This window comes from Tachysurus vachellii, chromosome 18 (genome assembly GCF_030014155.1).
Source record: "Tachysurus vachellii isolate PV-2020 chromosome 18, HZAU_Pvac_v1, whole genome shotgun sequence".
NCBI classification, from domain to species: domain Eukaryota; kingdom Metazoa; phylum Chordata; class Actinopteri; order Siluriformes; family Bagridae; genus Tachysurus; species Tachysurus vachellii.
The window spans coordinates 5,421,588-5,448,631 of record NC_083477.1 but is presented as its reverse complement, the minus strand read 5'-3'; the positions used below and the strand labels follow the sequence as shown (position 1 = coordinate 5,448,631).

General features: G+C 37.7%; 2 protein-coding genes across 3 annotated transcripts in view; both read left to right on the top strand.

Annotated features, from left to right (window-relative positions):
- Positions 1 to 51: 51 nt before the first annotated feature.
- cnp (2',3'-cyclic nucleotide 3' phosphodiesterase) lies at positions 52 to 5,178 on the top strand. Of its 2 annotated transcripts, none has more exons than XM_060892073.1 (4): positions 52 to 239; positions 2,265 to 2,957; positions 3,047 to 3,174; positions 3,599 to 5,178. In XM_060892073.1, exons 2-4 carry the CDS (start codon positions 2,279 to 2,281, stop codon positions 4,076 to 4,078), a joined length of 1,287 nt encoding a protein of 428 aa, XP_060748056.1. In that variant the 5' UTR covers positions 52 to 239; positions 2,265 to 2,278; the 3' UTR covers positions 4,079 to 5,178. The 2 variants fall into 2 exon arrangements, with proteins under 2 accessions (XP_060748056.1, XP_060748054.1); XM_060892071.1 differs by having other exon boundaries at positions 2,261 to 2,957.
- Positions 5,179 to 8,950: 3,772 nt separating this feature from the next.
- aclya (ATP citrate lyase a) overlaps positions 8,951 to 27,044 on the top strand; it is a 23,523-nt gene continuing 5,429 nt past the window's right edge. Inside the window, exons 1-13 of the mRNA XM_060892210.1 lie at positions 8,951 to 9,190; positions 13,680 to 13,857; positions 14,889 to 15,011; positions 15,817 to 15,879; positions 16,519 to 16,709; positions 17,851 to 17,930; positions 18,994 to 19,124; positions 20,214 to 20,332; positions 21,262 to 21,398; positions 22,072 to 22,133; positions 22,864 to 22,981; positions 23,229 to 23,383; positions 24,434 to 24,527. Of these exons, the coding sequence (XP_060748193.1) occupies positions 13,699 to 13,857; positions 14,889 to 15,011; positions 15,817 to 15,879; positions 16,519 to 16,709; positions 17,851 to 17,930; positions 18,994 to 19,124; positions 20,214 to 20,332; positions 21,262 to 21,398; positions 22,072 to 22,133; positions 22,864 to 22,981; positions 23,229 to 23,383; positions 24,434 to 24,527 (1,432 nt within the window). The 5' untranslated portion in view covers positions 8,951 to 9,190; positions 13,680 to 13,698. The remainder of the gene's footprint in view (positions 9,191 to 13,679; positions 13,858 to 14,888; positions 15,012 to 15,816; positions 15,880 to 16,518; positions 16,710 to 17,850; positions 17,931 to 18,993; positions 19,125 to 20,213; positions 20,333 to 21,261; positions 21,399 to 22,071; positions 22,134 to 22,863; positions 22,982 to 23,228; positions 23,384 to 24,433; positions 24,528 to 27,044) is intronic.

Here is a 27,044-nt window from a genome sequence, read left to right as displayed (position 1 = left end):
GCGCCCACGCCCACGCCCGCGCTCGCGCTCCCGCGTTGTGTGCGATAGCGTGTTCAAGAAGAAGAAGAAGAAGAAGCAGAGGATTGCGACTTAGAGCTGTGTTTCCTCCTTAACGCTCCTCAGGAAGGCAGGCGGGGCGTTTCAGCACAGGACTTGAGAGAAACGCGGAAAAGCTGCTGCTGATTTTTTCGGCAGTTCCAGACAGATTATATATATAATATACATATATACACACACAGGTAAGAGTGGGCTGGGGATTGCTGTCTTTTTGGCTTATATTTAGTGCACGTGTGTGTGTGTGTGTGTGTGTGTGTGTGTGTGTGTGTGTGTGTGTGTGTGTGTGTGTGTGTGTGTGTGTGTGTATAAAACTATAGCTAAAAGGAATGTTTGTCTTTTTGTCTTTCTTTTGTATTGGGCACATGGGTGACCCTCAGGGCTGTCCCCTCGGTCTGGCAGCGTGTCGATTTGGCGTGTGTTTTGTGACACGCAGCATTTTTGTGTCTCCATCAGCCACTCCCCAGATCTCTCTACAATTCCCTCTAGATCTCTTTTATTTATTTATTTATTTATTTATTTATTTATTTAGCTGCTTTCTCTGATCACAAACTTCTCATAATCTCATAACCTTCTTTGTTGGTGAAGCTTAATTGAAACACAGCCAGGTGCCAATATTTTCTCTCTTCCGTCTTCTTAAAATAGCTGTAGTTTTATCCTAGAAAAGCCTGTAATCACATATATTTACAATCGTTCTGGCTGAAATTCAGGCACTTTTTCCGTTATTTGACGTTGGGGTTTTTTTTGTTTCTTGGTGTCTCCGGGACGTTAAATAAATAAGGCGTCTCTTTTTTTTTTTTTTTTTTTTTTTGTTATTTCTTTGTCTCGAGCGGAATCAGATGGCGTGGCTGTGTCCCAATCCGCGTCCTACCGCACTACATAGGGGGCCTTAAAACAAGTGCACTGCAGCTGTCATTGTCCTTTTGATGTAGGGTTGGGGCGCGTGCACAAAGGAACAGCCCAAACCTTTTTTTTTTTTTTTTTTTTTTAATTTAATTTTTTTTTTTTTTTTTACAGGTGTTCATGTCTCACGCTGCTTTAAATCGCTTTAACACAAGTTCATGCAGATTGTAGCTCCACCATGCTCTACACTTTGTCCCCATACTAACATCCTAACTCATTTATGGTCCATTCTTGTGGTCCTTTTTTTGTTTGACTTTTCACTGCATGCAGACTTTCCATGGATTACAGTAGTGCGGTATTTTTAATGGGTTAAAGCAGGCTGATCTAATGTGGTTGAGTTTATTGAACCCACATTTCCTGACTAAGGGGGAAAAAAAATGCTGTGCCCAAACTGCTGAAGTTTGCTGTGTGCTCGATAACAGGAACATGTGTCAGCTGATGTCCTTCATGTTTCAGTGCCACAAGAACAGCAGTGTTTGTGCAATCCTGACTAACGGCCAGCGTGTCTAATCAGAGCTGAATAGATAAAAGCAGCTGGACGGTTCTAATAAAGGATATTTTTAGGGGGAAGGGGGGGAACAAGGTACAGATGGAGATATGGACTGGGGTGTGGGGGCATCGGGGAGAAAGACATCAGGGTAAGAGCAGACAGCATCCAGCAGTAATTGGTTAAGAATCCTCATATTTCACTAGAAAGGCTTTTGGGAATCAAGGGAAATTGCTGGACTCTGACCTGGGTGTTATTCTGCTGTGGCCTGAATGAAGAAGGTGGAAGATCCAAAATGGATTAACTTTAAGATTTGTGAATTGGGGAAGCAGACCGGATAAAACTGGAAAATGAAATAGGATCCGATTTTTAAAAAAAAGAAAAACATTTTTTTTTTGAAGTCGCTTCATGGGCTTCTTTGCAAGGTTTCTCACTTCCACTGAGAACTGTACTACATCTAGTCTTGCATACTGACTGTTGCTCAACTTAGGCTGGTGGCTTGTTTGGCCACTTGGATGTTTTTTTATTTATTTTTTAAATCTGATACTATTTCGGAGAACAGCAAATTGAATGTCTAGATTAACTTCCATAAATCTGTTATGAATTCAGCAGTTTAATTATATGGGTGGAACCTGAAAACAAGCTCATGGCATATTTTGTTACCTGTGGAGCATGAACTATCTCATCTCCAAGCCTTTCAATCATTTCTTTCAGACATGACACGACACGGCTCAAGCGCTGGACTCGGTTTCATCTGTGAAGCTGACATACTGTGGGACTGATCGCTATCTTGTGTTTGCTTTTTTTCCCTCTCAGACAGGCTACCGTTGTGGAATGGAAGCTGATCAGAATCAGGAAGTGCCAGAGGCTGTTGAGCAGACCCATGTGGCAGAGACAGAATTGCCCACTCCTGAGCAGCCCCAATCTGAGGAGGTGAATGAGACTCCTTCAGCTCAGGACCCTTCTGAGCCAGAGAAGCCAGCAGTGCAAGATTCGAAACCTGAGATAGAGTCCACAGAACAAACACCCGAAGTGGAGTCTGCCAAAGAGAATGCATCTCCTGAGAAAGCCACAGAGCCTGAAACGGAGGAAGTAGCAGAGAAAGCTGTCGAGGTCCAAAAATCTGCCGAGGAACCAGCTGAGGTTGAGAAAAAGCCAGAGATTGAAGTGGTGGAGCAACAAATAACAGAGCCAGCAAAGCCAGAAAAGAAAGCAGAAACTGAACAAAAGGCAGAACCAGAAGAAGATGGGAAAGCAGAGCCTGCTGCATCAACCGAAGCAGAGAAAGCAGAAGCCGAACTGGCCGAAGCAGAGCCGGAAAAGCCCTCAGAGGCTGAAGCAGTTCAAGCTGTGTCCCCAAAAGAGGTGGAGGCAAAACCTAAAGAACCAGCGCTCCCCTTGTTCTATGGCTGGTTCTTAAACTCTGACGTAGAAGAGAAGATAAAGTGTTCCACGATGGAGTTCCTGAAGACGCTGGACACTCTGGAGGCCTTCAAGAAACATATCAGTGATTGTGAGTAGAGAGTGTGTCTGTGTGTCACCAAAGCTCTGTCCTGGATGCTTGTCTTTTAAGACTTATTCTTTTCTCTCTTTTTTTTCAAGTTACTGGGGATGCAGAGAAGGAGGTGGATCTGGAGCAGTACTTTCAGATCAATACACCACTCCACTGCACTACTATGTTCTGTGACTATGGAAAGGTTGAGGGAGCAAAAGAATATACTGAACTGCAGGTTGGTCATACTCTGGAGATATTTGGAGAAACTGTGTTAGAATAATGGTTCACATCTCTAACGATTAGTATTTTTAGTCTCACAGACGTAGATAAGCATGTGTGTCTAGATTTTTAGCCTCATCGGTTGAAATTCCTTCAGTATGCAAATTAGAAATATTTGTATATTTATTTGAATAGTGAAACCTGATTTGCTATTTTCTTTAAAGTTTTATGACCCAGTAACCATCATACCTTCAATACAAACTTTTCAGCAAATTTGTTCCTACAGTTTAAACGAATTTGTAAAACTGAACGCAGTATTATTTCTTTTTTATTTGACATAAATATAGATAGATTTAGCTCTCATAGCTGATTTTTTTTTTTTTTTTAAAAAGTCAGCAAAAATATGTATTTTTTCATATTTATTATTTTGTCCCATGTAGGTGGTTAAAGATTCCTATGGCAACGCAACAGAGCTATCTGTTGTTGGTCTCATAGTGACTCCTCGTATATTCGGTGCCCGTGTGGCACTGACCACTGAGCAGCTGTTGCTGTGGCCCACGGGAGCTGATAAAGTGGGGATTCCTCCAGACGACCTCCCCGGCGTTGAGGCTCTCCCAGTGGGCAGCCGTGCTCACGTGTCCCTAGGCTGTGCAGCAGGTGTGGAGGCTGTTCAAACCGGTATTGACCTGCTGGAGATCCTGATCCTCCAGCAAGGAGAGGAGAAAGCAGCCACAGTGGAGGAGCTTGAGCTGGGCACACTCTCGTACCTGGGCCAGGGTCGCTGGTATCTTGTTCTGAGGGAGCCGGTCACATGCGACGCCACATTCTCGAGCTTCTCTGATGAAAAGCATCATCCCACTGAACCAGGAAAGAAGGATGGTGGGGAAAAAAAGAAGAAGCCAAAGTGTTCAATTCTGTGAGGAGTTGGAGAGAGCTGATGAGGAGGAGAAGGAGTGATGGTGTTCTGGGGCTAAGAATGGTTTAGTGTATGTGTGATTGTGTATGAATGTTTTTCAGCTTTAGGGCTGGGAGTGGGCGATTGGTACGTACTACACCTCCTTACCATTCCAAAGCGACCTCTCTTAGCAGGTGCCTTTTTTCTTTCGCTTGGCAGCACAAACGCCAAGGCCTTAAGATCTGCCTTACAGTCAACCGTCACCATGCTGTAGCTTGTCTTTCACTCTGCACTAGGTGCTCGCTCTCACTGCATTAACCCTGTTTCTCTTTGCACTGCAGCATTCAGTCTTCCCTGCACTTCTACTAACTGATTGCTTATCTAAATGCATTGATCTATTGGGTTGTGTATGAACAGCAGGAGTAAGAGTTCCTCTTTTTCCAGCAGACTGAAACGATTCGACAAATTTTACATCTTTTGAATTTAGAACAGCCTGTAATCAATTGCCAAGTTAATGATTTGTTAGGTTGTTTGGTACAAAGTTTGTATAATCGTTGGCCTTGGGGGTGTGTGTGTAGTGTTAGACCTTTTTTTTTCCTCTCTCTTTCTTTTCAGTTGTAATAAAATCAGTGAATTTCCTTCAGATTGCATGATGTTTGTGTCCAGCTTTAGTCACATCCAACTCGTATACATCTTTAACGTGTACAGTCGCAGACCTGTTTAACAGTTTCTCCTTTACTACTAATTTTCTATCTGTATTCCGTGTAGTTGGCTGTTTTGCCTGTTTGAGCAAAACAGAATGTCTTGGCTAACTCTCGTGTTCAAACAGCATCGTCACTTCATGGCAGATGAGATTATGTGCCATCCGCCACTTCACGTGTTAACTTGCATCATCCTTCTCTTTAGCTTTGGAGCTAGTCTCACTTTTGCTCTTTCCAGCTTCTGTCACTTTTGACAAGCTGCACTAAGAATACTGTGACTGGCCACTGCCTTGATACCTTTGTCTCTAACGGGGGTGGTACAAGGCAGGAGCCGTGCTTTTGTAGGCCTCGCACGTCGAGGTGCTGTATTTTTGCACTTATTCTTTTTTGTACACTTATTAAACAATTTGCTTGGCTCTGACAATCTTGTTCGCTTGTTTTTATTAAAATCACTCTCACTTCCTCATTTTTGGGTTGTATCAAGCTGCCTTCCATGAACAGTGGGAGTTAAAAGATAGTTACAAAGACAGTTACACCAAAATAATCTTATCTTATTGTGTTCAAGGCCACTACCTTTATTAGATGGGGTCATGTGAGGCTGTGGGTGAAAGCCATTCTTAATGTCAACAACAAAAACCAGGAAGCTACTAGTCATTTTTAAAAACTTATGTTGTACTGTAAGCTACTGTACATTTAAATACATTGTATAAGTCACTATGTAAAAAAAAATCCAAGACAGAAATTTAACACGAAGCATTAGTGAGTGGCAATTTTAACTGTTGTTGACTAAATGCAAAACAGATCATTTACAATCCGTCCACAAGGTGGCAACAATTCATAACGTGTACTAAAGCAGCAAAGGGCCCTCCAGGTAACTCCAAGGTTGCCAGATTTGGTTCAATTTGGTATTATTCTTTGTCTTTCTATTTGCATTGTGTGTGTAAACATATTACAGGTGGCCCAGTGTTTGTAGTGACATCTTTAAGCACAATGGCTTCTTGTGATTTAAATCAGATAAAGTAATCTACATTAAAATAGATTTAACTCAGGCACAAAAACAGCTGACTACACATTTTTTTGGTCAGTGATCTGGTGCCAATAGACCTTGGATGACTGGCTAAATGAATAACTTTTTTTTTTTTTAATCAGTTTCTTAACTTATTTACTTGTTTGACTTTTTACCTTTTTAAAGTTACTGTTACTTCTGAGGGTTATTGCCATTAGGTATAGATTAATGACCTTATTAGCAAGGCAATTTAGGTTGGGGACAAAATACTAATCCGGATCCATAGAAAAAGACAAATTGTGGCAGGTCCCATCTGTGTACTGTAGGATTTCAAACTGCTCAAGATTTATTTCAAAATGCTACGAGAACTCGTATCTATCATAACTGAGACTAGCATTACAGATTCAGTATTATTAGCTAACAAAAGCAAGCAATGAAAAAAAAATCCAATATTTCTTCAAAAAATAAATATTGCTTGCAAAGTGTTTGCCTTGCGGTTTGTCCATCATGGTCAATAGGTCCAGGGAATAGTTTGCTTTTTTTGTTAGCACAACAGCATTCAGCATTACAAATTGTCAGAATTTTCAAAATTCTCAAAGATAAAGTTTCAAGGTAACCTATCACAACAAGATTTAGCCCACTGTTCAGTCTCGCATTAATGAATAATAATAATAATTATAATAATAATAATGTATTTCAGCATGCATTCAATGTTTATTCTCTGTAAATTCAGGATTAATGATCCTCCAGTTTATTGTGCTCCTTTAATGTCTTATCTGCTTATGAAATCCGCAATTAAAAAGTTTAATCTCAGTATTTCATCAGTCAGTGCTGCTCCCCAGCAATCAATAGGGACATTTTCTTTTAAAGCTCTTTGAGTTATGTCTCCTGGCTGGAGATCTCAGGCTGCATTAAAGTAATTATACTGGAGGTAAAGAGCCAGATTTGCTCACTTTAATGGCCAAGACTTTCATTTGACCTCCTTATCACAAAGTGGGTCTATACACATGCAGGACTGTAACAACATGGATCATCATTAATTACTTAACTACGTACTTAAAGGACATACTTTTTTTTTTACTCCTAACCTGAATTATATCAGTTTTCTTTCTTTCTTTTTTTTTTTTTTGATAAAAGCATATTGCTCAGTTTTTGCAGCTCACAAATATATGCTAAAGTTAATTCTTCTTAGTCCTCATAATGACTGTTCACATGCAAGCAACACGACAAACATTTTAAGTGGGAAAGCAAACATTGATTTTTATTACATCGTTCTGGCACAGCTGAGATGATTGCAGTCAATTTTGGAAATCATTGCTTTCAACACTGACTCACTGTGTTGCGGTATTATTCCAACACAGATTTCATGGTCATTACTAAACCCTGAAAAAGGAGTCACTCTGTGTGAAACAGAATGATTGGAAGATTAGATGGCATGGATGGCATGACAAAAAAATATTGTCACCATAGGCATAATACTTCTTGAATACCAGCTCAGCCTGCATTCAAAATCACATTACTTCCACCCTACATAGTCATACTCCAGAAGGAGTAATAGTCACTTTTCATGAATAAAAAATCTGTATGTAAGTGGGTAAGTTCAACAGGGTGAAAATGTTGGACTATCAGAAATACAAAAACACTGAAATGATTACACATTTGATGCACAAAAGTTGTCTAATATTTATGAACACTGACAGATGCGTTGCTTGTAAACTGTTGTTAATTGAAATCTGAATGTACATATGTCAGATCAAGATAACCAGCTTCCTGTGGTGTTCATTTTTGGTTCATTTATGTCCTCATAAGGATGCAGGGGTTAAATGTTAAATAGAGAGATCAAATCAAATAATTATGTTGGCTTTGTAGAAGCCAACATTCTGTTTTCCTATTTAAGCTTAGACAAAAATGTATAAAATTTAATGCGGCCTAGGGCTTTCGAGCCACATGCACCAAATTCGGATATGTTGTAGACCCTGGTCTGAAGTTTGTTGCTATTACTTTTCTAAGCGTTCTGAGTACCGGTACTTCTGGTACCGGGTCTCAAACTGGCCTTTTTTCCCATAGACTCCCATTATAAACTTTGGAGGTTTATAACTCGGCAAGCTTTCGAACTATCTACACCAAACTTGGCCAGCTCCTTTAGGGTGATACTCTGAACAAACTTTTAAATTGGTGTACCGACTGGCCTTTCGGTTGTGCCACAGCCCCGCCCCCAAAATATGCAAAATCAAAAAACCTTTTACATGGACATGTGACATATCAAAACACTCAGAACAATGAGGGGAACTTCCTCACGTGTATTCTGATGACGTCACATGCTCGTCTCCACTTGCCTCCAAATGTTTTGGCACCCTATCTTTCTGTGTACTTGCCTCCAAAAGTAACACTGACCCTTATGTCCACTCGCCTCCAAAAAGCACCGGGCCTTTTTTGCGAATACTTGCCTCGTCAAAGCCAACATCAAAGTTTGTCATGACGAACTTTACAAATCTAGTTCTCTAATGCATTTCAACATCCTAAAGTGATATAAGTGGTTAGATTTCCATGTTTTATGTGAATCTTTGATGCATTTAAACCTGCACCATTTACACAATACATGGATAATACACACCTGATATAATCCTGATAGTAAAGACATATGAAATGAACAATTTTAAGAGCTTAAAAGCTTAGTGTGAAGTTCTACATGCATGTATGTGCGTCTAGTTCACACTTTTAGGTGTATTTATGAAATAACAAGAACACCAACTCTGTATAAGATGCACGGTATACAATGGGCGCTCGAATCAGAAGCGTTTAGAGCCACGTTGTCGCCTACTTGTGTCGTTCAGAAACGAGTCGACTCTTTGAGCCGACACCCATATATGAGCCATTTAAATGATTACTCTTGTAGATGTAGGCAATTAATGTACTAAGTGAACATAACATGATAGGTAAAATCTGATCTTTAAAAAAAAGCACATACAGTAGTCAAAGAATCACAACCATTCGACAAAAGATTTTGTCTAGATTATGAAAATAATGGAAATTAGTCGTTTGGGGAGCCGATTTGAGAGTCGATTCATATTTATGAGCTGAGTCAAATGATCTGAGCGTGCGTGTGCTACAATAAATACTGAACTGTATTTATACGGTACGGGTTTTGTATTTAACTGTACTTTAGTAACCCGTATTTTTTTATTTTTTATTTGGAATAGAGCCATGACAAAGCCACCATTGAGTAATGAACATTGGTTGGCTAAATGGACCAGGGCTAAAACACGTTGGACGAAGCGGACCAATCAGAGCGAAGATAGATCGGACCAGACCATCGTCAGAGGGAGAGGGGGGAAGAAAACAGAGGCGCTGAAACCGAGCTCGTGCAGAAGACCCGTGTAAGCAGTATCTGTTCTCAGAAGCTCTAACCTTTCAGTTTATACCCAAAACGGTGAGTATAACATCATTTTACACCTTACATCATACCATAGCATTTAATTTGAAAAAGAAAAACAAAAGATTTTTCATTTTTTATTTGATTCTTTAAAATATTTCATTGTTAAAAATGGACTGTTCCGATGTTTAAATTAAAGAAAAGTCTGCTGATGCTTCATTCACTTTGGGTGCGCAGGATGTGGGTGTGTTTGTAAACATGTTCCACCAGTCTGTCATTCATTAAAGCAAAAGATAAATGTCCTGGTGTTAACTGTCACATCCTTTTACACCAGTGTCTTGAGACTGTCCATGAATCTTTGTTTTCTGTTTATAGGCGACTCTCTTCATCATTTATGGTCCTGTCTTATATTAACATGTTATTTATGTATGAGTGAACTAGAGACTAGTCATATACCTGATTAATACTGGTAGCTATTTGGCCTTGCTTACTAATTTAAGTGTATACCAAAAATGTGTATACCAAAAAGTGTATACCATAATGTGTATACCATAATGTGTATACCATAATGTGTATACCAAAAAGTGTATACCGTAATGTGTATACCGTAATGTGTATACCATAATTTATATACCAAAAAGTGTATACCATAATGTGTATACCAAATAGTGTATACCATAATGTGTATACCATAATGTGTATACCATAGCGTGTATACCAAAAAGTGTATACCGTAATGTGTATACCATAATTTATATACCAAAAAGTGTATACCAAATAGTGTATACCAAATAGTGTATACCATAATGTGTATACCATAATGTGTATACCATAATTTATATACCATAATGTGTATACCATAATGTGTATACCATAATTTATATACCAAAAAGTGTATACCATAGCGTGTATACCATAATTTATATACCAAAAAGTGTATACCAAATAGTGTATACCAAATAGTGTATACCATAATGTGTATACCAAATAGTGTATACCAAATAGTGTATACCATAATGTGTATACCATAATTTATATACCAAAAAGTGTATACCATAGCGTGTATACCATAATGTGTATACCATAATTTATATACCAAAAAGTGTATACCATAATGTGTATACCATAATGTGTATACCATAATGTGTATACCAAATAGTGTATACCAAATAGTGTATACCAAATAGTGTATACCATAATGTATACCAAATAGTGTATACCATAATGTGTATACCAAATAGTGTATACCATAATGTGTATACCATAATGTGTATACCATAATGTGTATACCAAATAGTGTATACCATAACGTGTATACCATAATGTGTATACCATAATGTGTATACCATAATGTGTATACCAAATAGTGTATACCATAATGTGTATACCAAATAGTGTATACCATAATGTGTATACCAAATAGTGTATACCAAATAGTGTATACCATAATGTGTATACCAAATAGTGTATACCAAATAGTGTATACCATAATGTGTATACCATAATGTGTATACCAAATAGTGTATACCATAACGTGTATACCATAACGTGTATACCATAATGTGTATACCAAATAGTGTATACCAAATAGTGTATACCATAATGTGTATACCATAATGTGTATACCAAATAGTGTATACCATAACGTGTATACCATAATGTGTATACCTTAAAGTGTATACCAAAAAGTGTATACCGTAATGTGTATACCATAATTTATATACCAAAAAGTGTATACCAAATAGTGTATACCAAATAGTGTATACCATAATGTGTATACCATAATGTGTATACCATAATTTATATACCATAATGTGTATACCATAATGTGTATACCATAATTTATATACCAAAAAGTGTATACCATAGCGTGTATACCATAATTTATATACCAAAAAGTGTATACCAAATAGTGTATACCAAATAGTGTATACCATAATGTGTATACCAAATAGTGTATACCAAATAGTGTATACCATAATGTGTATACCAAATAGTGTATACCAAATAATGTATACCATAATGTGTATACCATAATTTATATACCAAAATGTGTATACCATAATGTGTATACCAAATAGTGTATACCATAATGTGTATACCAAATAGTGTATACCATAATGTGTATACCAAATAGTGTATACCAAATAGTGTATACCATAATGTGTATACCAAATAGTGTATACCAAATAGTGTATACCATAATGTGTATACCATAATGTGTATACCAAATAGTGTATACCATAACGTGTATACCATAACGTGTATACCATAATGTGTATACCAAATAGTGTATACCAAATAGTGTATACCATAATGTGTATACCATAATGTGTATACCAAATAGTGTATACCATAACGTGTATACCATAATGTGTATACCTTAAAGTGTATACCAAAACGTGTATATCATAATGTGTATACCATAATGTGTATACCATAATGTGTATACCATAATGTGTATACCAAAATGTTCATAGTAATTTATTAGTCCTCTTAATTCTTAAGAGGAGGTGCGGTGCTGGTGGAAAAAATGAGGGACGAGAAGGTGGTGTGAAAAAATGCACTTCTTAAAATCTCTAACTGAAACTTCATAGTTGTTGTGAGTCATTTAAGGAAATAAGATATAGTTGAAGACCAATCAAATTTCTGAACAGGAAAAATGCAAACAGAAAATACCGTAGGTATCTCTGGAATTAGGTAATTGCCTCACAAATGAATTTATCTAAGTGCTTTAACCTGCTTAGGGTCATGGTGGGTTTTTGTATCACTGAGTGAAAAGTGGGAACAGACCCTGATTGGATACCGGTCATTTAGAGCTCACAATGCACACACACACATATATGTACACACAAACACACTCACACCCAATCGCAATGTAGTAAAGCCAGTTTTCCTGCCAGCACCGTAAGAGGAAACCCTTTTGCACAGGCAATAACCGAGCATAGTATAAAATTGCGAACTTTGAAGGTATGAAATGGTTTTCATTGTGCTACTCAGACCTTGAAACCCTTTCAGCCTTTCAAATTGCCGACACTGACGCAGAAGTGTAATGAAAAACCTATATGTGAAAATGAGCTCCTTGGCTCTGATGGCTAAATACGTATTCCTATCCTCATTAAAATGATCCAGACACTTTTCTGCATATGAATATGTGTGTGACCTTTTTGAAGTAAAAAGGTTTTTAGTCTGTATGTATGCTTGTGTTTGTTATTTTCTCTGTCAGATTTTGGCTGTTTAGATTTCTCCTTGTGTCAGAGAAGGGTCAGTGTCAGTGAATCTCCCTGACAGTCTGTTATTCTTATTTTAATGGAGGCATTGACAGGGTTCAGGGAAGCCAAGAGGAAAACCACACACACAGGGCTGCTTGTGTCACACACTTCCCACTGAGCATTGATATCTGTCTAAGCGATGCCAGTGTTCATACAGCGTTGGTATATATGAATGTACATGTTAGATGCCTTCTTTTTACATTTAAGTTTCATTAATGAATAATTATTATGTTCTAGTTTAATGCATATATTTTTTCAAGCACTGCCTTGTGTCTTGTACTGTTAAATTCAAGATTAAATCTAAAAGGTATTTTCTAATGTGTTTTGATTTTTATTAAAGGTGCAGTTAGCATTGTTTCCATAACTGGTCATAAATATTATTATCTTTTATTTACCATAGACAAGAAGAAAAAAATAACAAACAAATAAATGATTTAGACTACAAGTATCCATGCGTTTAATGTTGCACATTAAGTCCTAAAGCTTCATCTCCTGGCTTTTGTAGAAATACTGAAGAGGGTTGTATTTGTGATTCAGTCAACAACTTTTGATTCATTCTGTTGAAGCATCACAGCACAAGGGTCATTATTTAGCGAGGATGTCAGTTTGACATTTTTGTTGCAATTTTTAAGATGCTTGACAGAAAGGTAGTTCCTCAGTCATCACTCCTGCTTCTGCCTCCGCTGTTCCTCTAATTGCATCGATCTAGTCTTTCTCTACACACTGTTCTCTTGCAGAGCTCGGCTTTGGCATCAACTTGTTGTTTTAAGAGAAGGTAAGAAACAGATGAGCAGATAGAAGGGATATGGAGGAAGCATTATAGTCTTTAGTTGTTTCTTCCTCATACCAGTTTCTTCACGTAACCATTTAATATAGGCAGAACCTAGAGGCAGATTTCTCAGTTACAAATTTAGAAACTCAACAAATTTAGAACCTGTCAAAACAGCTGAACATACAGTCACACCCTTTTCTGCCTAACCTTTATGTTTACTGTGTTTGAGTATATTTATTGGACAAATTCTCACTGAGGGTGGACCTGAACTTCACTTGTGTGTAGTGGTGACTTGATGTACCTCAGAGGTGAATGTTATTCTCTGCCAGTATAAGTAACAGGACCAACAGTTGAAAGTCCTAATTCTTTCATTAGCAGACTGCGTAGGTGTGTTACAGCAGGAAAATCACCAACTTGTGATAACTAGCCACTGATCAGCATCCCTGACCTTGATAGGCAACTGAAATTGTTATTTACTCTATCCTTATACTTTTTCTTCCAGTTGTTTGAAACTATTCAGAATGTCAGCGAAGGCCATCTCTGAGCAGACAGGGAAGGAGTTCCTGTACAAGCACATCTGCACCACAGCTGTTGTGCAGAACCGCTTCCGCTATGCTAATGTCACCGCAACTACCGACTGGGAGCGACTGGTGCAGGAACATCCATGGCTGTTGACTGAGGTGGGCAAAAAAAACAGTTATTAGTGTGGATGGATAGATAGATAGATACTGATATATATATATATATATATATATATATATATATATATATATATATATATATATATATATATATATATATGATGTATATGAGAGAGAGAGTGAGAGAGATATTGATTGATATATATATATATTAGATAGATAGATAGATAGATAGATAGATAGATAGATAAGAGAACTGTAGTGAGTTTTATGTGGTGTTGTTTAATCCAGCAGCAGTCTGAACCACCCAGATGTGTGGAGTGTGCAAATCTACACTGTTGTGTAGGCTACAGCTTTAGAGACAGAGCTATCAGGTTTTGGCTTGTGCTCCACATAATTGCTGCCGGTACATCAATATTCCTTAGAGAGACAGAAACGATCAGGACACTGAAGAGAAAAGCACTAAGTAAGCAAACTCATAGCATAGAATTTATGTATAATTAAAAATTTATAAGTATAAATAAATTATCATTTTCCAGAACATGAACATTTTGGCATTCAGGCACGATGTTGTTGTTTATCCAGGAAAAAAAACACTTTATAGGTGTGTTTTGTGTAAACAGGGATACACTTTTATTATACAGGAAATACTATTCAGTATATGAGGTCATGGATTGTAATAAGGGATACAGCTCATGCATCACTGAGACATCACCCAAGAGTCTGGCTCTAAAAGCACTCTTAATCACCATTATGGTGAAGGTCAGAGTTTAATCATATTATACATGCCTCTCTCTCTCTCTCTCTCTCTCTCTCTCTCTCTCTCTCTCTCTCTCTCTCTCTCTCTCTCGCACCCACTCAGTGGAAAAAATGAATTGATTTGGAAATCCCATTTATGTCCACCCTAGACACTCATCCTTTCCTGGCCTCCACAATTTGTCCTTCCTCTATTCCTCGTTCCCTCCTCAGTGATCATTGTACACAGCCATACTGCTTATTCTTTTTTTCTTATGTTAGTGTTGGATTATTTTAAGGATGTGATGTACAAACCTCTTGTTTTCTGTTTTCAGAGATTGGTTGTGAAGCCAGATCAGCTGATCAAGCGCAGAGGGAAGCTGGGATTAGTAGGCGTCAACCTTGATTTACAGGGCGTCAAAGAATGGCTTAAAACCCGCCTTATGAAAGATACCATGGTGAGCGCATATCGGTTTTCACTGTACAGAAATCGGAACAGATATTTTAATATATTATATTAAAATATAATCCAGATATTTTAATATAATATATAACAGAAATCGGTCTAGATACTTTAATAGTATATTTTTTATATATATATAATATATATATATATATAATAATTCAATAAATAAATTGAGGTCCCTTTGGATTAAAAGATATTTACTTAAAATTCAAACATTTATATGCATTTTTGTGTGAATCCTTCATTTTTTATTTTTTATTTATTTATTTTTTGTTCTTGTTAGATTTTTCCTCACACTGTAATAACTATGATTCAAGACTCGCTGTCTTATTGATGTCCTGTCCCTGGAGGCTTTTAAACAGCTACAAAGTCTGAGCTCTCTCTCTCTCTCTCTCTCTCTCTCTCATGATTTTTTCCACCTCGTCATCCTCCCTTTTTTTTCACTTGCTCTGAAATGTCATTTCTCCTGGTGACTTGACTTCACCCCTGTTGATTTATATCTGGAGCCTTTTCACTCTGCTGCTGTGATTGCACTGTGTGTGTGCGCGAGTGTGTGAGCGAGCGCGCGTGTGTGTTTTGCTGGCAGCAATTGCTGTCCAATTTTTCTTTAGTGTTTTCTTTGAAAAGCCCTGAGGCCCAGTCATTAAGCATCCAGTTTTATGTGCCTCTCTGCTACTGTTGTACACGGTCACTGCGTGCCTGCTCTTATGTATTTGTTCCAGACTTTGGTTCACTTATTGTTATTATTACAGTAATCCAAGTCTGCACTGATGACTAAAACATTTTTTATATTTTAGGTGGGGAAGGCAAAAGGCATTCTGAAGAATTTCCTCATAGAGCCTTTTGTTGCCCATAAGCAGGTAAAGTGGCACCTTGGTCTATTTTTAATGATGTTCTTAAGAAATTCATGATGAGTGTAATTTACAAAAAGAAACAAAAATCAACCAGGCAAACCCTTTTGATCAAAGCAAGACTATATAGACTGCGAGTGCACCAGATAAAATAAATACATTTATTTACAAATCATCTTTACCTTTTTTCTCATATAACCGTGACCTGAAATGAACTTTATTGTGATTTTATATCATGAATCTACACAGAATCTTTAACTTTAAAATCTTTACCCTGATAATAAAGAATTACCGCATTTTGTCAGACCCGAGTCATACTAAACCTTCATTTGTTTTGTTCTCTACTAGAATAAAAGAGAACTTTTATTTTAATATCCCACATTAATGATGTTACATGAGACTATTTTTCAAATTTGATAGGATTAGACACTTTATCTCACCGGCATCGTAAGACTCCTGATGCAGAGTCTGAGTTTATGTTGTGAATTTCTTTTGTTGCTGTCGTTACTGACAATTTTTATTTGCTCCCTGTTACATGTTATCGAATGTCCAGTGGATGTCTTCACTGATTTGAAATAACGTGTCTCAATTGGACTTCTTTTTTATGTCTCGCCTTCTATTGTTTCTCTGTATGATGTGTCCGTACAGGAAGAAGAGTTTTACGTGTGTATCTATGCAGCCCGGGAGGGTGACTATGTGCTCTTCCATCATGAGGGAGGAGTTGATGTAGGTGACGTGGACTCTAAAGCTCAGAAGCTCCTGGTGGGCGTAGATGAGAAACTCAGTCTGGATTCAGTGAGGCAGAAACTCCTCACACACGCCCCACAAGACAAAAAGGAGTGAGTGTGAGAAAATCGAGGGAAGATGAGATTGTTGATGGATCAGAAATAGTGAAGATCAAAAAGTATTTATTTGTTTGTTTGTTTGTTTGTTTATTGAATGGCTAATGCAGGTTTTGGTGATGGAACCAGTATCGCAGCAGGGTGGTTATGTAGGACGAAACACTAAAGTTACATAACATAAAGTAATAAAATGCAATAAAATAAAATGTTAAAAAAAATTTTTCAACTAAATATAAACCATACATATTGCTTAAATAAAAATGTTATCAATAAAAAAACATGCAACATAAATGTAAATATATAGAAAACATAATAAAATGTATAGAAACTAACACCTTTAAAACTACACACAAACACACACACAATGTGCACTTCTTCAATGTACTGCATTAAAATAACTGTGTTCTATACTTTAGATGTGTAAAACAACGTGTAAAATATTTCAGATGTTATATTGTGTCTATACATTTTATATATGTAAATATGGCTTAGAGGAAACGACAGACAGAGACAGACAGACAGTTATTTTACCTTAGTCACCCTGTCCACTGCAACAGAGAGAAGGGGCAGGATAGACAATGTACCCACTTAGGAGTGTGTTTGTGTGTGTGCGTGAGTGGGTGTGTGTCTGTGTCTGTCCATTAGACGAATTAAATCCTCCATCCTTTTCACTGCCCCCGCTCCTTCTTTTCCCACAACTCTGTTCCCCTCAGCATCATTCTAATCACGTACCTGCTTATTGTCTCTTATTTAGATCTCTGACTGACACACACTTGCGCACACACACACACACACACACAGGTTTCTTTCTGGCTCTCCTCACTGTCTTGGCTGACATTGAGATTGACGATGTGATGGTCCAGGACAATATTCATGCCTCTTTCTCTCTGTTCTCCCTTCATTCTTACTGCTCTTAGCTTATTGCTCTCTCTCTCTCTCTCTCTCTCTCTCTCTCTCCTCTCTCGCTCTCTCTCTTTATAATGTAATGGTATAAACAGTATTGCTGGTATTAGCATAACTTTACAATAGTGCAAGATGCACACACAAATGATATTGTACAACTTGCATTAACACATTAAGTCATGTTAATGTACAGCATCTAATCAAATGTTGGTATTCTGTGTCTGTGTATGTTCAGGGCTCTGAGTACTTTCCTGGTGGGTTTGTTTAACCTGTATGAAGACTTGTACTTCACCTACCTGGAGATCAACCCACTGGGTGAGTCACAACTGTAGAAGTGTCTTTTCTGTCCTCATCATTTTTGAACATTTATTTAAATAATATGACATCACTAGAGATGATCATCGGCCATTTGCTTAATTAAATGTCCAGACTGTACTGTATTTCTCTGAAGGAACATATTGTCAATTGAGTCACAAGTCAGTTGAGGAATTGTTGAGTTCTTGATCCTGATTGGTCAGAAGATGTAGATTAATAAACTATGACAAGAGCTCTCACATGGGATCCTGGTGCAAGGAGTCTCAAGTGTCATTTCTTTGATACAGAAAGTCTTCAGGACAATCGGATCTCTAAGTAACACTCAAGAGGGTCTGAGGATCTTCTTGTTAACTTCAACAGAAAGAAGAAAGAGAATATTACTGAGAAAGAGACTAATGAGTCTGCTAATGCAGCATACACCGTGTCTTGGCCCCTGACCGCTGTCCTTTTAGTTAATGAATCAATTCAATTACCTTCAAGAATTAACTTTAGTGATCGACTCGATATGAAGCAACAGAATTTAATTAGTGGTAAACAAAACCTACCTCATAATACTGCAAATATTATATTACTTTATCAGATATCTGACTTTATTAAATCATATATTGCTGCTTGATCAGAGGGAATGAAGAAAAACAGTGTGTGTTTCTCAGTCCAGTGCCAGATTTCTTAATTTCATTACGATTGCTGAGCAGTTAATGAATAATGTACACAGACTTGTGCGTGTGTGTGTGAGAGCACGTGTGCGTGTGTGTGTGAGCACGTATGAGTGTGAGCCTATGTGTGTGTGAGCGTGTGTTTTTGTGTGTGCGCGTGTGTGCAGAGAGAGAGATATTTAATTAGCCGTTGGTTTGTGTCCCGTAACATCTGCTTCTGTAGCTCTGTCGATACTTTTGATGTTTCTTACCAAGTAAACAAACATAAACCAAGACAAATACACCTTGTTCTTTTTCTGTTAATAAACATGAAAAAAAAATCTGCATTTCTGCATTACTAGAAAAATATGTATTCTCTCTCTCTCTCTCTCTCTCTCTCTCTCTCTCTCTCTATATCGCTCTTTTAGTGGTGACTAAAGATGGAGTGTATGTGTTGGACATGGCTGCTAAGATCGATGCTACAGCTGATTACCTCTGCAAGGCTAAATGGGGTGATCTGGAGTTTCCTCCTCCTTTTGGCAGAGAGGCGTATCCTGAGGTAAACTTATGGACGGACAGTGCATACAAAAATGCATACAATTTCTCATCATGAATACACTTTTGTAATATGAATTTAAAGGCTTGAGGGGAAACAAAACATTACGTATGGGGATTATTACCTAAATTACCTGAAGGACCAATTCTCTGTGCTTTCTTTAGCTAATTAACGTAAAGAAATTCATGTGATTGGCCGAAGAAACCCCAGCCAGTTCTGCTACAGAAGTCAGAATTAGTTTATTTTTATCCATGTTTAGAGTTTGATAGGGTTAAGATATTCACCAATGGTTATACATCGATCCTGCATGCAGTTTATTGATCTATTTCTAAATCTTTGTCAAAAAAATTAATTTGTAAAAAGGCCTTAGCCTGAGAAATGATTCTGACTCATGCATGTAAAACATTATCGATTCCTATTGCACAGAAATATGATTTTAATATTTAATTAGAAGCCTTGCTTTATAAATAATTCACCTTGTCAGTCACTTGTGCATGTTTGTGCATCAGGGACATGTGTGGTAGATGTGGTTGTATTGGAGGCTGAGATTTCTGTCATTCTGTCTGCTAATAAACAATGATGTATAGATTCTTGTAGCTTTCTCGAGGGTCTGCGAGTGTTTTATTGCCTTCTACACACACGCAAATATAAAAAGAAAATAGACGGCAATAAAACAATATATTCAGTAAGCAGTGGCAAGCTGACAGAACTAATAAGGCTGTCAGTTTACATCCAGTGCTCTTGTAAAAACACACACACGCACACACACACACTCTGACTGACTGATGGTAAATGTGGTTCTGGTTGTGTATCAGACGAAGGTTTTTAATCCTCTGTGCAGCCAGATGGGACAGGACGGGAGCATATGCACTCAGATGTCTTTGATTAACAGTTTGAGTTTTAGCTGAGAGAGCCGAGCTAATCATGCGGTGTCGTATTAATCGCTCTGCTAGACCCAATCGTTTGCAATAAGTTCTAATAAATCATTGTTCATTAGATCAGTTGATCAGGTAAACCCACACCAACAAGTATTCCTATGCATAAGTTGATCATTTTTATAATCATTAAAAATTTGTGCACCTTTTCCATTAGGAAGCGTATATAGCAGACTTGGATGCTAAAAGTGGTGCAAGTTTGAAACTCACTCTACTCAACCCTCGTGGACGCATCTGGACCATGGTGGCAGGCGGCGGAGCCTCAGTTGTGTATAGGTACAGTACTGATTAAGTGTTCTTTATTTTACTAACCAGCATTATGGATGAATCAGAATCAGAAATATTTTATTAATCCCTGGGCGGAAATTGGGTTCGTTACTGCAGCTCCGGTACAATAATAGAATTCTTATATACACTAAGATAATATATATAAAAAATATAAATAAAGCTAGGATTTAAATAACTAGCACTGCACAGTGAGATTTGTTGTTGTACAGAGGAATAATTAAGTCTGATGGTCACCGACTCCTCTCTCTCACACACCATTTACGATCACTGACCTTATCCATAACATGATTAAATAGCGTCGACAGCCTGTCGAAGGCATTTTAAAGGCAGTAGTTTGCTATTTGGGAAGATACACCCAGCTCCCAGTGTTAAGCCCCCCACCCCTCACCCCGAGGATTCCCCAAAGGCAAAGATCTACAGCCAATGGGAAGAAAAAAAAGTGTTGATTTGTGGAAGCTTCTCCTGGAAGCTTCATGCACCGATGGAGTGTGAGCGGTTTCTCTGAAATATAGAAATAGCTGAGAGATGTGAACCCTGTGCTGGTGTCCATTAGAGCTGAACTGCATTAACCAGCTGTGTCTGAGAGAAGACTGTCTGGAGGAATGAAGTTGGCTCTTAGTGACGGTGCTTTTTCGTCTCGCCCCATCTGTCAGGAGAGAAACTACGAGAGCGTGAGAGCACTAATTAGTGTGTGTGTGTCTTTGTGTGTGTATGTGAGACAGAAGAATCCTTTCTCTCTACATGTAAACAAATTTCACACCTTGATGTTTGTCTTTAATAGACTCGCTCAATTATGTGGAAAGTTATCTGTCATAAAAATAACCCCATGTGTATTTGTGTTTTTATTGTGGCATAATGTTACTTCTCTCCTTGTGGCTCTTATGTGAAAAATGAGTGTTTACTTCCTCTCTTTATAGCGATACAATCTGCGACCTGGGTGGAGTTAACGAGCTGGCCAATTATGGAGAATATTCAGGAGCTCCAAGCGAGCAGCAGACGTACGACTACGCCAAGACTATCCTGTCCCTAATGACCCGCGAGAAACATCCTGATGGTACGTTCAAATCATATCAAACTCAATGATGACACGTTTGTTTATTTGTATATGGATCTGAAAACGATCCCGATCTGAAAGTTTGCATTTATTTCAACCACGAATAAAGTTAGTAAAAATTTCTAAATTCTGCCTACCTCTAAAATTGAAAATGGAGAAAAGGATACTGACTCCACTGAGAAACAGATTTCCTCATCGCAAACTCAATTATTTTTTTTTTTATTTCATTTGATTGTTTGCCTTTTGTTCATCCCTGTGTATCTCAATATTTAAGACTACAGTTTACTTTCATGCACACTATTTTTCATTCTATATTTAATTCCACAGTATACATCTTCTTTTATATTTTATTCTTATATTTTTATTGTTTACTTTTCACCCTTTCATAGCTATATTTTCTTCTGTGTTGTATTTTTTTAATAATTGCACTGTCCATGGAGCGGACCTGACTCACATTTCACTGCTGGTTATATATGCTCTATATAATTGTGTATGTGACAAATAAAAATCTTGAATCTTGAATCTTGAAATCTATGTAGATCTACGTACTTCAGACAAACAAATCGAACAAACAAACATCTGTAGATTATCAGATGGCATTATATTTTCATATCACTATCTGATATATTTCTGTATATAAATGTTTGAATGATTTTTTGGCTCTTTCATGTAGGGAAGGTGCTGATCATTGGAGGAAGCATCGCAAACTTCACTAATGTAGCTGCAACCTTTAAGGTACGGAAAAATGTTTGATGCGACTTGGGAGAATCCAATATTAATCAGTTCTACCTTCACTGGAACCACATTAGCAAAAGATTGCTTTAAAAATATAACCTCACATACAGGGTGGTTAGTTGTCTGGAAATAAATAAGTGAGCGTTTTTTATTAATCATGTAGCGTTAGATGCTGCCAAATACTGTAGATTATATTATCTGATGAACTTGCATGATGCAATTACCGGAATCTGTTGACAAAGCAACCTTTAATTGCTGTCTGGATATAAAGGATTTATCACAAAGAAGACGTGTAAAAATAAATAAATAAATAAATAAACAAATAATAATAGTTAGTCACCCGCCGAAATGAATTTAATCCATATAAGACTTTGGATATGTTTGTGTAGGTGACAGTGAACATCATTACTTCTAAATTCACATCATTTATATATTAGCTTTGTACTTGTGGACTCAAAGCTTCATCCCAGACCTCAGCCAAACATTATCTGATTATCTTTCCCTTATCCATTTCTCTTTATTTGGACGTATGTCTGGGCTCATTAAGTCGTAACCTCCTGGCTGAAGCGTGAAGCTGGAGTTTGGTGTTAAATAATTTTTTTATCATAAAATGTAACAAAAATGTTCACCAGACATGTGACATTAACTGCTTTAGCAAAAAAGACAGAGAGAGAGAGAGAGAGAGACCGTAGTTAATTTGATGTGTGTGTAATTGTTTTGTGTGTTTTAGGGTATCGTCAGAGCAATCAAAGACTATCAGGAACCTCTGAAGGAACATGACGTCAGCATTTTTGTACGACGTGGCGGTCCAAACTATCAGGAGGGTCTGCGAGTGATGGGTGAAGTGGGTATGTGTGTGTTGTTAGTAAAAAGCAAGAGGAAGAGAGATAAGGAGGGTTTTTAATGGAGCAGACTTTTAGAGTTTGGCTTGTTATGCCAAAGGTCAAAGCGGTAGAAAGAAAGATAAGAGATATTTTACTTCTAGCTATTTTTGGTAATAAATACTTTAAAGTTTTTAGATAAATGAGAGATCCTGGTTGTTACACACACACACACACCTCACTTATATCTGTGTATGTATGTGTGTGTTTGTAGGGAAGACCACAGGCATCCCTATTCATGTCTTCGGCACTGAGACTCATATGACAGCTATCGTTGGTATGGCACTGGGCCACCGACCAATTGCCTCTCAGCCACGTGTCGCTGCCCACACTGCCAACTTCCTGCTCAACACCAGCGGCAGCCCCTCGGTCTGTGTCTGCGTGCGTGCGTGTGTGTCTGCACGTGTGTGTCTGCGCGTGTCTGCGCGTGTGTCTGCATGTGTCTGCGTGTGTGTCTGCGTGCGTGTGTCTGCACGTGTGTCTTTCTCTCTGTGTGTGTGTGTCTCTCTCTCTGTGTGTCTCAGTGTCTGTGTGTGTATGTGTGTGTCTCTCTCTCTCTCTCTCTCTCTATGTCTCTCTGCTTGTCTCTGCGTGTCTGTGTTTCTCTCGGTATCTCTCTGTGTCTCTCAGTGTCTGTGTGTGTATGTGTGTGTGTGTCTCTCTCTCTGTGTCTGTATCTCTCTCTGTCTGTCTCTCTCTCTCTGTGTGTGTGTCTGTGTGTCTCTCTCTCTCTCTGAGTGTCTTTAATTTTTTCTATTTTCTTATGTTGACATGAAAGGACTTTTTTTCACCACAGTCATGTCTGTCTTTTCTGTCTAGCATATAGCATGTTTCTAGTGTTTCAGTCTGCCCTCTATTTTTTCAAATGGTGCATTAGCAGTAAGCCATGCAGTAGCCTTGAGGACTCTATTAGCCTTGAGTTGATTCAAGGCTTTTCCTCAAGCATATGCGCAATATTACTGTTCATTTAATTTCCTCTTTTGCGGGTTCCTGAGGTCGCTCTGCTCTGTTGATAAATCAGTCTCTTGTTGTAAAAGATAATAATACACTCTGATATATTTTAACCAGTTGAGCCTTTCATTAATAACAGTGGCTAAAATTAATATAACAGTTATGTATATATAACCCATGGGCATTATGATGATGACATATCAATATCATGAATACTTTAATCACAGTGACCTCAATATAACAAGTAGATAATTGTTCAAATGTGTAAGTATTTTCTTTTCTATTTCCTTTTTCTTTAATTAAAAAAAACACACAATTGACATTTAAATACAGTACTACTGGATTGGCTTGCACTTTGTTAGTGAGCTAAATATTGTGATTGATATTCTATCATAAAATGATTTCAAGTATCATGAAACTATATTATTTGTTATTCATCACAAATATGTTGTTGTGTTTGTGTTTTAGACTCCATCCTCCAGTAGAACTGCATCTTTCTCAGAAGCCAAGAGTGGAGCAGAGTCTTCGCCTGCAAAAAAGGCTAAACCAGGGGCTCGGCCAGGTCTCTCTCTCTTTCTCTCTATCTCTTTCTCACACACGCATTCACACATGTTATACACATGCACACACACTAACACAAACACACTGTCACTCTCTCTCTCACCAGTGTTGCGCAGTAACGCGTTACTTGTAACTGTGTTTGTAACGCATTACTGTAACAGTTACTTTTGACAGTAACTAATACTCTAACGCGTTACTTTTCTAAATAAAGTAACTCCGTTACCATTACTATATGGTGCGTTATCCGTTACTTTTTTTAAATTAATTCATTTTGGTTAAGTGTAGCCTAGAGCCTAACCTGTTTACAGCAGCGATGCATTGTAGGATTGGTGGATGCCAACCTGTAAACATGAAGAAGACGCGCTGTGGGCGTGTTTCCGTTTATTCAAGTAGACTAAATTTGGCCGCATATGCACAGATCGGAGTTTCCCGAGTCAATAACTCCTGAGCTAAACCCTTTTATTACACACATAACACCTCTTTTTCACCGTAGTAATGTAGAGAGGCAGCTACAACCCAATTTTCCTCAATATCACCTTTCCTCCGCGTTGGACAAAATACACAAGTCTCTATGTGCGAACACCTAAGAGACAGATTCCAAGGGACCGTCTGCAAAGTGCAAAACCCGAAAAGTGAATACAAAAAAATCAGTAACTTCACTGTAATACACTGTACTGTCACCAGCTCAAACATCACTGATGTCCTGATAGTTACAGTGTATTACAGTGAAGTTATTGATTATTTTTTAAATGAAAAATCATAAAAATTATACACTGATCTGAGTTTGGTGACAGTACAGTGTATTACAGTGAAGTTATTGAATACAATTTCCATAATAGCCGTGTTATTGATTTTTATTATTATGAAAAATCATAAAAAATTAAACAATTTATAAACAAAAATTAACAAAAGACATTTCCGCCAAGTACGTGTTGTAGTATCAGTGGTGACAGTACAGTGGCACATCAGTGATGTGTGAGCTGGTGACAGTACAGTGGCACATCAGTGATGTGTGAGCTGGTGACAGTACAGTGTATTACAGTGAAGTTATTGACTGTTTTTTGTATTCGCTTTTCGGGTTTTGCACTTTGCAGACGGTCCCTTGGAATCTGTCTCTCAGTCGTCTGCACATAGAGACTTATGTATTTTGTCCACCAAGGAGGAAAGCTGATTTTGAGGAGAATTGTGTTGTAGCTGCCTCTCTACATTACTACGATAGAACAGAGGTGTTATTTGTGTAATAAGAGCTTTTAGCTCAGGAGTTATTGACTCGGGAAACTCCAATCTGTGAATATGCGGCCAACTTTACTTAAGTCCAGTTTAGGCTAGTAACTAATAGGCCCATGCTGTTATATAGTTTATATAGAATTAAGTTAGCATTAGCAGAGTTGTTTGTTTTGCAGCACTGAGCAGTTATTTTACATAACTTTATCATAAAAAACAGTACAAAAGCATTTCCAGATGACAAATATCTGGACATGCCTAGTAGTTAATGTTAATTATTGTTTTCTAAGAACAGAATGTCAAGTCAACGACATCCCAATCAATGATTAAGGCTGCAAAATCATCCACCAGCACTTACAATAGCGCACATGTTAATCTGTGAACATGTTAATCACATGTTAATCCTATTTCTGTAAAATGTTTGTGAAAATTAAATGTAATGTAAATCTCCCAAGAAATTCTGTACAGATACCAAATACTTTGACAATCAATATATACTTAATACACTTCTGCTAATGCAAGGATTTTGTTTGTATTTTTTCCACACCATGCCACGCCCCGCCCCAAGATCTCACTAAGCTGAACTCAAAAGTTGGCAGCCCTGGTGTCTCACACACACACGCTCTCACAATTACTCACATGCTTTCTCATTCACACACACACACTTACATGAACGCTCATGAACAGAGTTGTTTTGTGGGCTTGTGCTCCCCCTACAGTCTTTTTAGTTTTTCCACCTGCTTTTTTTTCCACAAACACTAGAACGTCATCATTTTCAGTCTCCTCTATTCTGAAACTTTTTATATTAACCTTTACACTATCAAAAGACATCCTAATATGGCAGGGCAATATGGCAATAGAATTTTTCAAATTAAAAAAATACATTATGTCACAATACACCTTTCTGTGATGTGGCAAAAATACTATATTACAATATTTGATCATATCACCATCATTTGCAGCATCTAATGGTTTGAATGGTTATATACAGTGTTCAGTGTTTGTGTCTCAGTATCACTACAATGTAGTAGCATCTATATAATATAGAATTCTGTAAAAATGTTTTTCCCCATTCCATACATTGTTGTCAGATTATTGCAGAACCAAAAAAGGTTAAATGCTCTTTATTTTACTCTTTAATAAATTACTGATTTTTTCTCTGTTAAGTAGTAAAAGTAATACGTTCTTGTGAGATGCTGTGATTTCTGGCCATTCAATAGATTGAATCTTGGTTGTGTCTCAAATCCTTCTCAATATTGTTCACTTTTCACTACATACCTAAGACACTTTTTTT

Coding starts and splice junctions, on each gene's coding strand:
- cnp (XM_060892073.1), top strand. CDS start 2,279: ATGGAAGCTGATCAGAATCAGGAAGTGCCAGAGGCTGTTGAGCAGACC. Junction 2,958..3,046: donor CAAGAAACATATCAGTGATT/GTGAGTAGAGAG, acceptor TTTTTTTTCAAG/TTACTGGGGATGCAGAGAAG. Junction 3,175..3,598: donor AAGAATATACTGAACTGCAG/GTTGGTCATACT, acceptor TGTCCCATGTAG/GTGGTTAAAGATTCCTATGG.